We start from the raw sequence: 17949 nt of genomic DNA on the forward strand, positions 1-17949 counted from the left end.
TGTTCTAACTTATGGGTTTTTTTAGTAATTTTCATAAGATTTTTCTATAAAATTTGGATGATGAATTAGGGGAGGTTGGGGGGTTAGATAGGCTCTTGGTTAGGGACTAATCAATTTGGGATTAGGAGTCCTATTATGATTAGGATTAGGAGTCTAGACTTGTCTCAAGAGTTCCAAATCTATTAGGATTAAGATTGCAGGGTTTAGACTGGGGACAAATCCAAGGTCAAACAACCTCCAAAAAATTCCAAAAACTTCGATCACCAGAATCCCAATTTTTTTTGGAAATTTTCATAAGACTGATGTGCCCCACATTGTTGGGTCCTCTGGACCTTGCGATGCGTATCACGTCGTTGATCCCTTTCTACCTTAGTTTCTTTTCGGACTATGAAAGCTCTGCTTCATTATGTCCTAATGCAAGTCTGATTTAGATTTAGCTCAGTTTGGGGTCCGATTTGAGACTTTCTTGAGATTCTAGTAGTACGGGTCATGGTGTACTAAGCCAATATGGTCCCTATGAATCTGGCTTGGATTTTTAAGGTACTAGGAATTAAGAATACAAGTTGTTGGGTTTATGTGACCTTTAAAGGCCTTATAAGTGCTTGTAAAATGAAATAATATAGTGGAACATGAACTCAATGGGTGTGTGGTCCCTCGTGGACCAAACTAAGAAAACGATGTTTGCTGATGCTGAACTGTACATGACGATCTGGGCCAGTCGACTGGGAAAACCCATGTTACCTGGGCATAGAGAACAAACCGAGGGACTGTGTGATCCTTGTGTGTGATGGTGGCCTACAGTGACGGGGACCAAAGCCTCATCAATCTGCCATCACACGGCATGAAAATTGATAGATCATTCAGGAAAGCAAGTAAGCTACTTTTCAGGGTGAAGCATATGCATGTGCGAAAGATACCTCCATAGGAGCTGTGGTCGCATCAGATCTAGGTGACATTGACTCGTCTCTAGGGGAGGACCTGAAATCCACATACTTGGATTGCAACCCATTGGCTCATCGGCCAAACTTTGATGACTCGCTAATGAGCCCATGCTTGAACTGTGGGTCATGAGAAATACTGGGTCGGTCTGATAAAGCAAATGTAGTCTGTAGTCCACAGTTGAAGGTGAAGTGCCCCCATCATTGTTGATTTAATTATTAAACTATACATATCATTTTTCCATCAAATTAATTTAATTGAATTTGTTTTATGATGAAAATTATTTTAGAATTATTATTTGAATTTTTGTGAACACTTGGATATTTTATTTATAATTTTTAGATTTATAAAATTAAATATATTGATTTTGCAATGTTTTAAATATTTAAATAATATTTTAAAATCTTTTTATTAATTTTAAATATATAAAAATATCATGAGGGTCTATTGTGCACATAGGGCTACCATATTTCTAGAAGGTGGGGCCCGTGAGTGCCTCCCATGGGTGGCACACCCCACCCTTATTCTCTTTCTTATTTTTGTGGTAATATGGCATGTAGCCATATAGTTGGAATATATTAACTAAATATTGACTTGATATATCTTTGAAAGATTTTGTGGAAAGATTGAGTCGACTTGTGCTATTTTATGATTGACTCTATTTTTGTTTCTTTTCATATTTAATTATATTGTCTTTATATTCCCAAGCATAAGAATTGTTGATATTTTCTTTGTTTAAAGAAAATTGGTTTAATGGCATCAAGGGTTTTAAGATCTTGAATTTGTTAGTTTTATTTTCTTGGAAGCAAAAACTATTGTAATAAGACTACTTGTTATTGATCTTTGCCAAAAGAAAAAAAAAAAGAAAACAAAAATTAGTGAAAAGAAAAAAAATAAAGAAAAATACTTTCCCCAACAATATCGCATTAGTCTTTCTTTCACAAGTCAAATTCAAACTGGGTTTCTACAAATATATTAGAAAAGAGTGTCTCAACTTTGTTCAACATATTTTAACCTACTTCTGACCAAACCAGGATTTTGCTTTAAACCTGATTAGCTAAGACACCGACCAAAAATCTGACTGGTCTGATAGGGTGGTACAACGTGGTCTTGATAATTATGATAAATTGCACATCACCTCCACCATCTTTTGTCACAAACAATTGTGATGAACAACACTATTTTTGGAAGCGGACATTGGGCTGAGGAATTATTCACATGGCATTCTGAACAATGGAGCAAAGGAAACGTCCACCTTACAATTTATAATCTACAAAGCATCAACTTACATCGCTCCTTAAATAACTTCTTAAAGAAAAGTATTCAAGAGAGGAAACTACTGAAAGTAAGAAACAGGCACTAACATAATATATCGCCCTTCTCAAAGAAAACTATTCAAGGGAAAGAGAGAGAGATGCTATGTCAATCTCTTGTGAAAGTAGAAACCAGTAGATGGTGCGTCTGAAAGTTCCCCAGAGAAGCAGACATGTACCATTTACATTCCTTCACATGAATAAAGACAATAAAAGAAAAAATTTATATAAAGCATCACCTTTATATATAAAAGTAAGGCACGCCATAAAAACCAATTGTAAAGGGTGGTTATATATATATATATATATATAAACAATTTCAAGTTGTAAGAGTAGTGCATCTTGTAACACATTATTTGACGGGCACGAATATTATGCTCCCTCGAGAGCATAGTTTATTTCTACTCCCTCGGTTAGAAGACCTGCTTGAGAATTTTTTAAAATCTGAAATATTTTGGGAATTACATAAGAATTACTAGATGCTTATTCTAAAAAAAATTGCAATTTGAGTTTTCTAACACTTAGATCTCACTATTTAAAAAGCGGATGGCCTCTATTCAATCTTGAGACTTTATGTTTTTCAAATGCACAGAGGGTACAATTACTTTTTTTTTATTATTATTTATTGAGGTTAATCTATGGGTTGAATAAGTTACATCCCTAAAATTTAGGTTCCTGAAATTATTACTAAGTAAGATTTTATCTGAGGGAGTAAATGTGTATTCCATTCTCGAGGGACTAGAATATCTTTTGCCTTATTTGAATAGTCTATTTTCAACATTTTCAAGTAGATTTATAAACATGTCCTATCAGCATCATCCTTGGAGCTTTAAATTTTAGAATTAGAGGTGGAAAAAGATGTTTAGGCTCTTGTAGGTCATCAACATCATCTAAAAAGGTGGGGACCTCAAACATTCCCTATACCTGTTTCAAGCCCGGGTAAAGGAGGTTAGTTTTGTTAGGTGGGTAGATAACCTAAATTTTGCCCAAAATTTTATTGAATCTTGAATCTATGTTATCTGCTTATGCTAGGATGCTTCTCATAAGCGACGTATTTAGCCAACCCCAAATAATTGAGAAAAGACTCTGATGATGATGATGTACGGTTATCGACATCAAAACTACGTCATCTAACAAGAGTTAGAGATACGCCTTACTTTGATTGTTTAAGGTTGGCACCTTATAGAAATCGCAACCATGAAAACAATAAATGATGGAAAGTACCCTCTACATAATGGCATTTCAGCAAAACACCACCACTTCTACAGAACGAAAGTTGTGCCCCAGTTTCAGGAACTCCCTTGTACTTTAAAAATATGAAAAACATACAAAGTTGAAATGATCATCCTCAAATGATCATAAGCACCCATTGTTTGAAATTTGAAAACAAGTAGCATATGACAAGCATTTTATTTTACACACTTGATGCTCAAGTTCAATTCCTACCACTAAACTACCTAAAAAAGATACCACTGAGTGACCATCTTATGAATGCCCTTTCAAGAAGGTCTTGCACAACTTTTTCATCACAACTTGGTCCAATTCCCCTTGTTCAATACTTTGGATAGTTTCCTTTGCAAATTCAGCCTGCACAGGTTTTGTAGACAAGTGATCAAAAGGAGCCACCACACCATTCAAGAGAGGAGATGGAAGAATCAAGTGTAGCAATTTAAGAATTAACATAGAAAAAAAATCACTTAGAAAAAAATTCTCATTGCTCATATAAAAGAATTGATTTCAACTTTTGTGGGTTGTACATTGAGAAAAAAAGATAGATAATTTATGAAGGGGAATTTATCAAAATGTATGTAACAGATGAATCGCTTAAAATTTTACCATAGGTTTTGATTGGATTTCAAAAAGCCTGTCAAAAATACGTGATCAGCAAGTTGGAATGGTTGGAAAAGGGTTAAATGTTAAATGGTTAATAAATAGGATGTCTTTTGATAAATCTCTCAATTGGGTGAGTTAACTTAAGAAATACTATGTATCATGCCTTCAACAAAATAAGTAGCAACGCTTGAGAAAGAAAATGGAACAGAGGCTTTCCCTTAGATAATTGGGTGGTGCAGCCTAGATTTACCACTCCATTTTTGAAGTCACTGGCTCAACACAAGCCATAGTTCCTTTTGTTTCAGAAGTATTCCATAATGGAAAAAGATTATACGAGGCATCAATCTTATGCGACATCTCAAAAACCCCACAAAGGTTGTTTTCATAATAGAAAACCATCTAATTGGTCATCTCAAACTCAAGATGTATGAAATTGAAGAAAATGGATTTTAAGTTCTTAAAAATAGTACGCCTTTGTAACACATTATCTAGATGGTCTATTTTAAAAATTTGCCAGTGTTTATTTATTTGTTTGATCTGCACTGTTTTTAGAGTTTTAAAATTTATAATTAAGAGTAAAAATAAATTTTCAAGCTCTCATCAGGGTTTTTGGTACGAAAATTGCATCTTCTGCAGTGTTTGGTGGTGGGCATTACTCATATTGTTTAAGATTGAAGTCTTATATAAACTGAACCCTTTCATAAAATAGGGAAAATTATATCAGATATACAATTTTATGCTCATAATTGCTAGTTTGAATTCCAAAAAATCGAGTTAATGATGGTTCAAGTCCTAGCATTGGAAAAGAGGCAGACATTTTTTTGGATAACCATACAATAAAGAAAGGGGAGAGAGAGAGATTTGAATGGCATACACTAATTTCGTTCCGTACAAGGAGATCACTTGTTCTGTCTCTTACAAATGCCTTTGTAAGCTCAGGATGGGATTGGATACCAAGAACATGGTCTCCAATTGAAAACATCTCTACCCTTGTTTTATGAGAAGATCCAAGAATCAAAGCATCAGGAGGAAGGCGCTTCACCTGAAAAGCAACTTTGCAAACTTTTAGGATCACAAGCTACAACGAAATGCGGAAAATTTACATAGAAATACCTTATGCACTATAACTACATGATAAATGCATAATTAAGATACCCAATATTTGTTTATGAGGAAATATGCATTTATTTAAATATTTATGAACTTCTAACTTTTAAAAAAAAATGGAACTAAAAGAAGGAAAGGAAAAGAAAATAAAATATTTTGTCAATTTAAGAGTAGAAAAGTGATTTGCAAGAGGCATTATTTCCTCATTTTCATGGGTATTATTGTTAAAAAATAATAATAAAATACATTAAAGAAATGTGAATACAAATACCATGTAGTTACAAAAGAGAATGTTTATCAAGAGACCATTTATCTTTTGTAGACAGGCAACCTTGTCTCTTAAATTTCAAAATGGGTTGTTGTAAGAGTGTCACTGAATAGACACAGTTCCAAAAAAAATTAAAAAAACTTAGACTTCATGTATCATCCCATTCCATCCAATTTGACGTCTAAGAGTATGATTGATTATGACTTACATGTACAAAAAATAAATAGTCTCTTTGTAGACAATTGCACAAAGACTAAATGTATAATAGGAAAAGGTTGGCTTTGGGCTGCAGCGTTTCAAAGGAATGCCTCAGATCTCTCCATAAAAGATTGTTCCTGGAAAACCTTGACATTGATGATCTCGACCCCATCATTTATAGTTTTGGGGAGAAAAAAATTCTCTGGCCCTATAATACATTATTGGGATCATCCATTTTCAAGTGTTCACATATCTGTTCTAATCTAAGCTTGTGGTGCCCATATATACCAGCGGGTCCATGGAACACCCCCTAAAAAGAAAAATTAATAAAGAAAAATAGTTTGATTAGGCCGCATCCCTATGAAAATAAGTAAAGTCTCACCTTATTACTCATCAAAAATTGCAATTCGTGTTGAAAAGCTTTTAAATCGATCTTATCAAGTTGAACATTATGGTTGTGAAAAAAATTAGAATTTCAAGTTACAAAAAAGGTGTATATTGCAACAAAGCATCCAGACCATCTATTTCACCCTAAAGTAAGTGTTGGCATATTTGCAAGATCTATACTATTTTTTTAGTTTAAAATTTTATTGTTGGTGTTGAAATTGATTTTAGAACCATCATAAAGATTTATATGCCTAAGTGCTTTTCAGATGAGGCTTTATTTTGTTTTTATAGGCCCTATAAAAACTTCATCCTTAAAAAAAAAATAAAAAATAAAAATAAAAACCCTTTTTCACTTGCTCTTCTTCTTCAAAAAAAAGAAAAAAACCTAACCCATGTTTTTGTTTTTTTCCCTTGCTCTTTTATTTTTCACTTATTCCACTTATTCTCATATAGTCCAAATTCCTTTCCCCTTCTCTCCCCCCACCGCTTTCTCTCTCTTCCTCTACCCCTTTCGCTCTCTCCTCTACATGAATAGTATATACAAAAAGATAATGACAATTTGGGGGAAAGAAAAAGGCCAAAAAAGGGTTAAGGAGTTATTTGACCGAAAGGTGTATATGGGACCAAAAGTTTAAATGCGGGGTTTCACGTATTTTTCATGTACTTATGTTCATAGACAAATCGATACCTGATCTTGATGGATCTCAATAACTTTTACTTGTGAAGTTAGGTCTAACCCGAACAGCTCGTAGATTCTCATAGTTTCGAGATTAACGGTGGATAACCCAAGATCCCATCCAATTGGAGCTCTTCCTGTTGAACCTCCCAATGCACGAGCCAAAACCTGTTCTCATGAGACAATGTCACAAAATTAAACAAATCGTTGTGACATAACTTTTGGTTCAGTAATGCTTACCAGCATGTTCATGGTATATGGATTTTTTCTTTTCATGATAAAAGAAAAAGGAAAAATCTTATATAAGGTGTTAATCTTGTATCATGGAAGTAATGTGCATTTTCAAGATTTTCATATGTTTATAGATCTTCTTGATTTTAACCCTTTTGAGTTTAAATTTTATAATTAGAGATGAAAATAGATTTTAAGATAATCCTAAGTATTTTTTACACCAAAATTATATGTTATGGTAAAATTTGGAGGTGCACCTAAATGAAAACCACAACCAAAGATTAATGATCTCTTTGTAGACAATCCCTTATTGAAAGGCAGTCTATGAGTCAAGGGACACATTTCTACATTTGTGTCCCCCGAGGTATCAAATATCCATCTCTAAGATGGATATAAAGTTGTGGTCCTTTCTAAAATTATAAAATCTTCATCATCGGTATCATCATCCAAATTTTAATCCAATGATTTGGGGTCAGCTACATGAATCTTGTTTGTCTATTTTTCTCTACCAAGTGTCATATCTTTAATAAGACCAAAAGTCATCATATCGTTTCTCACTATTTTTATCCATGTCTTTTTAGGCATTACGTCTAATAAGGTAGGTAGCGAGCAATAGCATGATTCCTAAAAGCTTATAGTTTAAAACTTTTCTTCAAAAACTTATCTTTTTGCTTTTAAACTCTTTTCATTTTTACATATTAATGATCTCCATGTTCTATACTATATATATCTAAACAATTTGGTTCAAATTCCATTTACAAAAAAAATAAAAAAGAGGGGCCACATATCCACAGATGAGCCCTAGAACACATAGAAGCCTTGTCCTTATATATATGGGAAAATTTTATATGGAGCCGAGGCTCTAAACAATCAAATTTGAGCCTACATCAAAAATTTTGCTAGAAGAGGTTGTTTTGATGCCAAATATCTTCAAATCGATCATCTCGACATCAAGATGCGTGGATATGAAAAAAAAAATGGATTTCAAGTTTTGAAAATAGTGTATTTTGTAACACATTTTTTTACCGTCAATTATCAGGATTTTTCAAATTTCATAAATATGTCAATCTAAACTATTTTTTAAGCTTTAAACTTTATAAATAAATATAAAAATATGTTTTAATGCTACCACAAAGATTTCCAATATTAAAACCACATTTTTCAGTAGTATTTGAAGGTAGTCTCTAATTTGATTGTTTAGAGCCTAGGCTCTATACAAACTGCACCCTATATATATATATATATATATATATATATATATATAGAAAAAGTTTATATAAGGTTGCAACCTTAAAATGTAGAACTACGGATGCACCTCAAAAATCTATCGGAAAATGTTGTTTTAATGTTGAAAAACACTCTAATTGATCATCTCGACACGAAGATATATAACTATAAAAAATAAAAAGAATTTTGAATCGTAAAAATAGTGCATCTTACAGCACTTTATTTAGACCGTCTATTTTCAAGATTTCCATATGTTTATACATCTAATTGATTTTAACCATTTTTTGGGTTTAAAATTTTACAATTAGTTATGAAAATAGAGTTTGAAATAATCCTAAAAATATTTTACATCAAAATTACATGGTATAATAAAATTTAGAGGTGCACCTTAATTGTATTGTTTAAGGTTGCAACCTTATAGAAACCACACCCATATATATATATGGAAGATACTACAAAACTTCTATAGGCGAAAATCAACAGTGATTCGCCTACTCCCATCACCGTCCAAAGTTCATTGCACGGTCACGATGGTCCAGTAGTGTTTCATTTTTTTTATAAATTGGAATGATCTGAACTTTGGAGTATGTGTACATAAAAAATAGGCAAATCTACAAAAAATATCAAAGAAAAAAATTTTACTTGAAAAATATTGACCAAAATACCCCCAAAAAGTTTCAGGGGTATTTCGATCAAATGTTTCACGAATTATTTTTTTATATTTTTATATTTTTATTAAGTGCGCCTCACTAAAATGTACATACTCTCCAAATTTCAGATCATTCCAATTTATAGAAAAAAAATGAAAAATAAAATACTACCTGACAATCGTGGCAATGTGATGAACTTTAGACGGTGATGCGGGTAGACAAAATCACTATTTATTTTCACCTATAGGCATTGGGAAGCTTTTATATATATATATATATATATATATATATATATATATATATATATATATAAGCATCTACAAAATGCCTATAGGTGAAGTTCTACAGTACTTCACCTACATCTCATCACCGTCCAAAGTTCATCACATGGTCACAGTTTTTAATAGTATTTAAATTTTTATGATTTTTGTAATAATCATATTTATCTCAAATTTGGAGCGTGTGTACATATGACCAAGTCTCACAAAAATAAAATATTAAAAAAATAATAGTCATAAAATAAAATGATGAAATTACCCCTAAAAGGTTATCGGGTATTTTATGTAATTTGTATCATTCAAATTATTTGTTTTATATTTTATTCATGTGCATCTCACTAAGGCCCATATACCTACAAAATTCCATTTTATTATGATTTGTAAAAAATATATTAAAATTCAAATTATTAGACATTTGTGACCATATGATAAACTTTGAACGGTGATAAAGCTGTAGGTGAAGTACTATAAAACTTCAACTATAAGTGTTTCGTAGTATTTTCCTATATATATATATATATATATATATATATATATATATATATATATATATATATATATATATATATATATATATATATATATATATATATATATATATATATATATAAGTCTTCCCAACGCCTATAGGCGAAAATGAACAATGAACAGTGATTTTGCATATCCTCATCACCGTCCAAAGTTCATCGTATGGTCACGATTATCTGGAAGTATTTCGATTTTCATTACTTTTTTACAAATCAGAAAGATCTAGAATTTGGAACGTATGTAAATCTTAGTGAGGCGCACTTAATAAAAATATAAAAAACAGTAATTTACTAAATACAAATGAACCAAAATACCCCTGAAACATTTTGGGGGCATGTTGGTCAATTTATTTCATGTAAAATATTTATTTTATATTTTTCATAGATTCGTCTATTTTTTTATAAATACACACTCCAAATTTCAGATTATTTTTATTTGTAGAAAAACATAAAAAATGAAACACTATCGGAGAATCGTGACCGTACGATGAACTTCGGACGGTGATGAGGGTAGGTGAAATCACAGTTCGCCTACTAGCTCTTATGAACATATGAGCCTAATGGCCCAGATTGAATCTGGGCCAATCTGATGATCACGGATGTCCGGTAGTGCTTGAATTTTATTTATTTATTTACAAATATAAATTATTTAAAATTTTAGGTGTGTGCTCTTCTCATCAAGGCACACCCAATAAAAATATAAAAATATTATTCACAAAATAAAAAAGACCAAAATACCCCCAAAACTTTTCAGGAGGTATAAGTTTTGGGGGGTATTTTGGTCAATTTATTTCATGTAAAATATTTTTTTAATAGTTTTCGAAAATTCATCTATTTATAAACACGTGCCTAAAATTTTACGTTATTTGGATTTGTAAAAAAATAATAATAAAATTCAAATACTACCGGACATTTGTGATCGTCAGATCGGCCCAAATTCAATATGGGCCGTTGGAGTTGTATGTTCATATGAGCTAGTGGGATAATCTCAATTTTTTTCATATATATATATATATATATATATATATATATATATATATATATAATATTGAGACTAGCTCACTAGCTCATATGGACATATAAGCCCAACGGCCCAGATTGAATATGGACCGATCTAACGGTCACGACCTCATTTTGTGTTTAAGTTTTAATTATTTTTTTATAAATCCAAATAACTTGAAATTTAGACGTATATTCTTAAAAAATAGGATAATCTAATAAAAATATAAAAAAATAATTTACAAGAAATAAATTGATCAAAATACCCTTGGAACTTTTCAGTGGTATTTTTGTAATTTATGTTTTTCCAATTATTTTTTAAAATTTTTATTAGGTGTGCCTTGATGAGAATAATGGACTCCTAAAATTTCAAGTTATTTAGATTTTTTTAGAAAAAAGTAAAATTCAAATACAAAATGAGGTCGTGACCATCAGATTGGCCCAGATTCAATCTCCATTGGGCTCATATGAGCTAGTGAAATAATCTCAGCATTTTCTTATATATATATATATATATATATATATATATATATATATATATATATATATATATATATATTATATAAATTAGATTAAGATGAAATGTTGGTTGTACATACCTTAATTCTATTGTGCACCTTATAAAAATGTAAAACAATTACTTTCAATAATTTAAAATGACCAAAATTACCCCTATAATTTTTCAGAGGTATTTCGATCTTTTTTTATTTTAAGAAATATTTTTTATATTTATTTTTATTGTGTATCCTATTTTTTAGTAAACACATCTAAAATTTTGTTACGATCTGATTTTTAGAAAGAAAAAAAAGGATTAAATTTCAAATAATGATATGAATTTTGAACCGCCTGATAAAGATTTGATGATTGGGATTTCATCTATATTTCTATTCATTATAACTGCGTAAATATTAAATTTATTTTTATTTTTATTTTTTGAAAAAGGGGAAAAAGTGGGGTTATAGAGTAATAGAAAGAGATTCTCTAAACAAAATAAGATGGTGTTTCAATCCCTTTTGAAAAGTACGTCCTTTTTTGTGGCACCTTTCTACACTAATTGATGTTGAATTAAGACATACTTTTACGAAAGCCAATGAGGTCGACAGGCTTGCTAACTTCGAGCGGCAATAGTTAGTGTGACAGGAGCTAGGCGTTGGCAGCTTGTCTTTCTGTGAGCTTTTTGTTTCGATCTTCCTTTGTAATCACCCTTTTGCTGGGTTCATACAATTTTGTAACGAAAATGGTTTCATGTAGGTTGGATCGTATTTCTACCATATGCGGTCACAAGATATAAAGCAAAATAGGTGGTTCATCTAAAAACAATTAAAAATAACCGTTCAAATATTTTTTAAATAAAATTATTATTTTTTATTTTTAAAATTTATGTATTTTTTCATATTCATGATCTTCATGTTGGAGATTACATGTCCTTCAAAATTAAGTCCAAAAATCCTTCTCAAAAATAGATTTTTAAGAGGTGTGATTAAAAGAAATTAGAGAGAGAAGAAGTTGTGTTGTTTCTATTACGTGTTTATATAAGTTACAAAAGCAATATCCCAATCCCAATATTTGTGGGATTTGTGGATATAAGAAGATAGATATTAAAAGTAAAATACAAGGTGAAGTGAAACTGTGTTTAGATATGGGTCAATCAACTACAATACACGGTGAAGTCAAACCGTGTGTTTAGATAGGGATCAATCTTCTAATAAAATGACTCATTTCTACGTATATTTTTTTTGGGTAAGTAAAAAAAAAATTGGGTAAGTAACTCATTTCTACATTGACTAATACAAAGCGTGCTTTAACATGCCAAAAAAGAAAAGAAAAAGAGAGATGCTAATAGCGAGATTAACCTGGTGGCCAAAACATATGCCAAGAATCTTCTTCTTCATATGGTGCAAACATTTGAGGGTTTGGCAAAGTTGAAGGATCCATGGATCGTTGGCATGAGCATCAAATTGACTTCCTGTGACCACAAAGCCTGAGTAGTCATCAATGCCATCCATGAAGGAGAAATCTCCATTAGCCACCAGAAAGGTATCCCATACTTCACCCGCCTCCTTTAGAAACCTTTCAAATATTTGTGTAACGGTTCCATAACGGCTGGTAAATTGTGGGTTTAGAACCCCAGTCACTAGCAAAGCAAATTTCCTAGGGCTTGGATCACACATACTTCCCCCAACTATTGCAAACCTAAACTCCTTATTGATGTTGTAGGAATAGAGAAATGACTCTCTCTGGGTAAGCATTTAAAAGGGTTCCTAACCCGAGAGAGAGAGAGAGGGAGAAGGGAGGGAGAGAATGAGTATCGAGTTCTTATGCGGCACGACTCCAATGCGTGCCAAATTTTAGGAAGAAGAAAAATGGGTTCAAATCTATGAATCTAGGAAACATTGGGTCCACCAGCTGGTCCTGAAGAACATCGCTATCACTCCCATGTTTAAGGAGTTCATTATGAAGCATAGGTCTCATGCGACATTTAATTATAGGGCGATGAGATTTAGGTTAAGTTGGTAATTCGTGTTAGTGATGGGATTAGCTAGGTGTATCTTGATAAGTTTGGGTCATATTAGGACAAGGTTGATGGACCGCCTAAAGGTTTGGGCCTAATTGTTTGGTTTTCGTTGTGTCACAGTTTCTTTAAATCCTAGCAAATAACAGCCTTACCCCACCACGTGTGCGTAAGTCACATGCATCACGTTGGGCCTTTAGGACAACTGGTTTGCATCACCATATCTCATCACGAACTCGTACATGCACAAGTCATTGGAAAATAACTTTCTCATGATAATTCTGGATAATAAAATTCTATACAATAAAGCAGTGTTTGCAAACTTAGCTGGTCCCGGAACAGGACAGTCAAACAGGACAGCCAAAGGTTATGATCATTTCCATCTCACCCATCCTGGGACCCTCCGTAGGCAGGACCAACACTGGATTATGAAAGTAAAAACTATGTGACCTTTTGCCGGTAAATATAATTTTTTTATTTTTTTTAATCACCACTTTTGCTTTGACAAAAAGATCACTTACCTGTGGTCTTATTACAATCAATAAATATTTCAAAATAAAAACAACTTAACAATAAAATAAAACTCAACCACTTGATGCCATTTATACAACTAACTACTATGCTTGAGAATAAAAATAAATTTGCATGAAATAAAAGAAGATGTTGGAGATTACCTCAACCATGCTTATTGCACCCCACTCCGAGTTATCGGAATACCAGGTATTCGGATCCCACCTAAGATTGTGTACATGATTGGTTAAATATAAAGTAGATGAATGCAAATATAAAGTGAGTGCGAGAAATAAAACAAACATAAAAAACCACGATTTATGATGTGGTTCGTCCCCTAGAGCTATATCCACAGCCGCAATTAAATATCCACTATCACAAATATTACAGTTTTAGGTTATCAAAAATATATCTATCTCTAAACATTAATAAAAGACCATCATCGATCTCCTCTTCTAAACTCGTTCTTCTAACCGAGCAACACCATCAACCCAAAGATTTTAACTGTCACCGAACGTAACTCCTCTAATCTTTGTGAAAGCAAACTAGATTTTTGATGCCGTTGACTTTAGAAAGGTGCAATGAACAACAACACACTTGGACACCTGGATACAAAGAATGGTTGGTTGGGGTTTGCACGAGGCGTTCACCTTAAACAATCGAAGCACGGAACGCCTCTAAATTTTGTAGAAAAATATACTTCTGGTGCCAAAAACTTTACAAGGAAATAAGAATCCAACTTCTTAAATTTTAAGTTCAATGTACATTCCCACCCTTGCCAAGAGTTGTAACCAGTGTTTTAAAAAATGGCGAGACTCGGAAAAAAGCGTGCCTGTGCCGGTTCCAACCGAAAACCGGGAACCGCCCGGTTCTAGAGTGGAACCGCCGGTTCCCATCCAGTTCAGTCCGGTTCTAGAGTGGAACCGCCGATTTCCATCCGATTCAGCCCGGTTCACACATGACACGCACGAGTGAGCGTGCCCCACGCACACTCACACGCGCACACGGGTGTCTGAGCGCACGTGCGAGCGTGTCCCATGCACACGGATGTCCGAGCGCACGTGCGAGCGTGCCCCATACACACTCACACGTGCGCACGGATGTTCGAGCGCACGTGCGAGCGTGCCCCATACACACTCACATGTGCGCACGGGTGTCCGAGCACACGTGCGAGCATGCCCCACACACACTCACACGTGCACAAGATGTCCGAGCGCACTTGCGAGCGTGCCCCACGCACACTCACACGTGCACACGGTTGTCCGAGAGCACGTGCAAGCATGCCCCACGCACACTCACACTTGCACATGGGTGTCCGAGCGCACGTGCGAGCTTGCCCCATGCACACTCACACGCGCATACGGGTATCCGAGCGAACGTGTGAGCGTGCCCCACGCACACTCACACGCGCACACATGTGTTCGAGCTCACGTGCGAGCGTGCCCCACGCACACACGGGTGTCCGAGAACACGTGCAAGCGTGCCCCACGCCCACACGAGTGTCCGAGCGTACGTGCGCACGTGTCCGAGTGCCTGTGCCGGTTCCAACCGAAAACCGGGAACCGCCCGGTTCTAGAGTGGAACTGCCGGTTCCCATCTGGTTCACTCCGATTCTAGAGTGGAACCGCTGATTTCCATCCGATTCAGCCCGGTTCACACATGACACGCACGAGCGAGCGTGCCCCACGCACACTCACACGTGCACACGGTTGTCTGAGCGCACGTGCGAGCATGCCCCACACACAACTCGCACTCGCACTCGCACTCGCTGTCCGAGAGCACGGGTGTCTGAGCACACGTGCGAGCATGCCCCACACTACATTCCCACCCTTGCCAAGAGTTGTAACCAGTGTTTTAAAAAATGGCGAGACTCGGAAAAAAGCGTGCCTGTGCCGGTTCCAACCAAAAACCGGGAACCGCCTGGTTCTAGAGTGGAACCGCCAGTTCCCATCCAGTTCAGTCCGGTTCTAGAGTGGAACCGCCAGTTCCCATCCAGTTCAGTCCGGTTCTAGAGTGGAACCGCCGATTTCCATCCGATTCAGCCCGGTTCACACATGACACGCACGAGTGAGCGTGCCCCACGCACACTCACACGCGCACACGGGTGTCTGAGCGCACGTGCGAGCGTGTCCCACGCACACGGATGTCCGAGCGCACGTGCGAGCGTGCCCCATACACACTCACACGTGCGCACGGATGTTCGAGCGCACGTGCGAGCGTGCCCCATACACACTCACACGTGCGCACGGGTGTCCGAGCACACGTGCGAGCATGCCCCACACACACTCACACGTGCACAAGATGTCCGAGCGCACTTGCGAGCGTGCCCCACGCACACTCACACGTGCACACGGTTGTCCGAGAGCACGTGCAAGCATGCCCCACGTACACTCACACTCGCACATGGGTGTCCGAGCGCACGTGCGAGCTTGCCCCATGCACACTCACACGCGCATACGGGTATCCGAGCGAACGTGTGAGCGTGCCCCACGCACACTCACACGCGCACACATGTGTTCGAGCTCACGTGCGAGCGTGCCCCACGCACACACGGGTGTCCGAGAACACGTGCAAGCGTGCCCCACGCCCACACGAGTGTCCGAGCGTACGTGCGCACGTGTCCGAGTGCCTGTGCCGGTTCCAACCGAAAACCGGGAACCGCCCGGTTCTAGAGTGGAACTGCCGATTCCCATCTGGTTCACTCCGGTTCTAGAGTGGAACCGCTGATTTCCATCCGATTCAGCCCGGTTCACACATGACACGCACGAGCGAGCGTGCCCCACGCACACTCACACGTGCACACGGTTGTCTGAGCGCACGTGCGAGCATGCCCCACACACAACTCGCACTCGCACTCGCACTCGCTGTCCGAGAGCACGGGTGTCCGAGCACACGTGCGAGCATGCCCCACACTACATTCCCACCCTTGCCAAGAGTTGTAACCAGTGTTTTAAAAAATGGCGAGACTCGGAAAAAAGCGTGCCTGTGCCGGTTCCAACCAAAAACCGGGAACCGCCCGGTTCTAGAGTGGAACCGCCAGTTCCCATCCAGTTCAGTCCGGTTCTAGAGTGGAACCGCCGATTTCCATCCGATTCAGCCCGGTTCACACATGACACGCACGAGTGAGCGTGCCCCACGCACACTCACACGCGCACACGGGTGTCTGAGCGCACGTGCGAGCGTGTCCCACGCACACGGATGTCCGAGCGCACGTGCGAGCGTGCCCCATACACACTCACACGTGCGTACGGATGTTCGAGCGCACGTGCGAGCGTGCCCCATACACACTCACACGTGCGCACGGGTGTCCGAGCACACGTGCGAGCATGCCCCACACACACTCACACGCGCACACGATGTCCGAGCGCACTTGCGAGCGTGCCCCACGCACACTCACACGTGATCGACTCGACAGTTTTCACAGTTTTCCCTGCGCCCCGGCCTCTCACTTCGTTTCGTTCTTCCTCTGTACCGTCGCTTGAATGAAGACACCCGATAGGCCCAACTTTCCCAAATGCCCACCACCGGCCCTTCTCCTTTCCGGGTCTTGATTTGTAGCGTCGTTTCCGCTTGTTAGGAAGAAAGAAATGAATGAATGTCACACTCACACGTGCACACGGTTGTCCGAGAGCACGTGCAAGCATGCCCCACGCACACTCACACTCGCACACGGGTGTCCGAGCGCACGTGCGAGCTTGCCCCATGCACACTCACACGCGCATACGGGTATCCGAGCGAACGTGTGAGCGTGCCCCACGCACACTCACACGCACACACATGTGTTCAAGCTCACGTGCGAGCGTGCCCCACGCCCACACGAGTGTCCGAGCGTACGTGCGCACGTGTCCGAGTGCCTGTGCCGGTTCCAACCGAAAACCGGGAACCGCCCGGTTCTAGAGTGGAACTGCCGGTTCCCATCTGGTTCACTCCGGTTCTAGAGTGGAACCGCTGATTTCCATCCGATTCAGCCCGGTTCACACATGACACGCACGAGCGAGCGTGCCCCACGCACACTCACATGTGCACACGGTTGTCTGAGCGCACGTGCGAGCATGCCCCACACACAACTCGCACTCGCACTCGCTGTCCGAGAACACGTGCAAGCATGCCCCCACGCCCCACGCCCACACGAGTGTCCGAGCACACGTGCGACCATGCCACACTCACACTCACACTCACCCCCACGCCCACACGAGTGTCCGAGCACACGTGCGACCATGCCACACCCACACCCACACTCACACGTGCACACTGGTGTTCGAGCGTGCTTGCGAGCGTGCCCCATGCACACACG

At 37.8% G+C, this 17949-nt stretch overlaps 1 protein-coding gene across 2 annotated transcripts; it reads right to left on the reverse strand.

The window, feature by feature from the left end:
• Positions 1-3539: 3539 nt before the first annotated feature.
• On the reverse strand, positions 3540-12854 carry LOC18440856 (gamma-glutamyl peptidase 3). Of its 2 annotated transcripts, XM_006850993.4 has the most exons (4): positions 12487-12854; positions 6734-6889; positions 4960-5127; positions 3540-3839 (listed from the first exon to the last, which is right to left on the reverse strand). In XM_006850993.4, exons 1-4 carry the CDS (start codon positions 12802-12804, stop codon positions 3738-3740), a joined length of 744 nt encoding a protein of 247 aa, XP_006851056.2. In that variant the 5' UTR covers positions 12805-12854; the 3' UTR covers positions 3540-3737. The 2 variants fall into 2 exon arrangements, with proteins under 2 accessions (XP_006851056.2, XP_088701965.1); XM_088845839.1 differs by lacking the exon at positions 4960-5127.
• Positions 12855-17949: the final 5095 nt, after the last annotated feature.

Source organism: Amborella trichopoda, chromosome 1 (assembly GCF_054954075.1).
Source record: "Amborella trichopoda isolate Santa Cruz 75 chromosome 1, AtrichopodaSantaCruz75HAP2 v2.0, whole genome shotgun sequence".
Lineage (NCBI taxonomy): Eukaryota > Viridiplantae > Streptophyta > Magnoliopsida > Amborellales > Amborellaceae > Amborella > Amborella trichopoda.

Excerpts from the sequence above, each read along its gene's own strand:
- LOC18440856 (XM_006850993.4), bottom strand. The coding sequence starts at position 12,804 with ATGTGTGATCCAAGCCCTAGGAAATTTGCTTTGCTAGTGACTGGGGTT. Across the intron at positions 6,890-12,486 it reads GCATATGTTTTGGCCACCAG|GTTTTGGCTCGTGCATTGGG; the intron begins GTTAATCTCGCT and ends TCATGAGAACAG. Across the intron at positions 3,840-4,959 it reads TTGTACGGAACGAAATTAGT|GCTGAATTTGCAAAGGAAAC; the intron begins GTATGCCATTCA and ends AAACCTGTGCAG.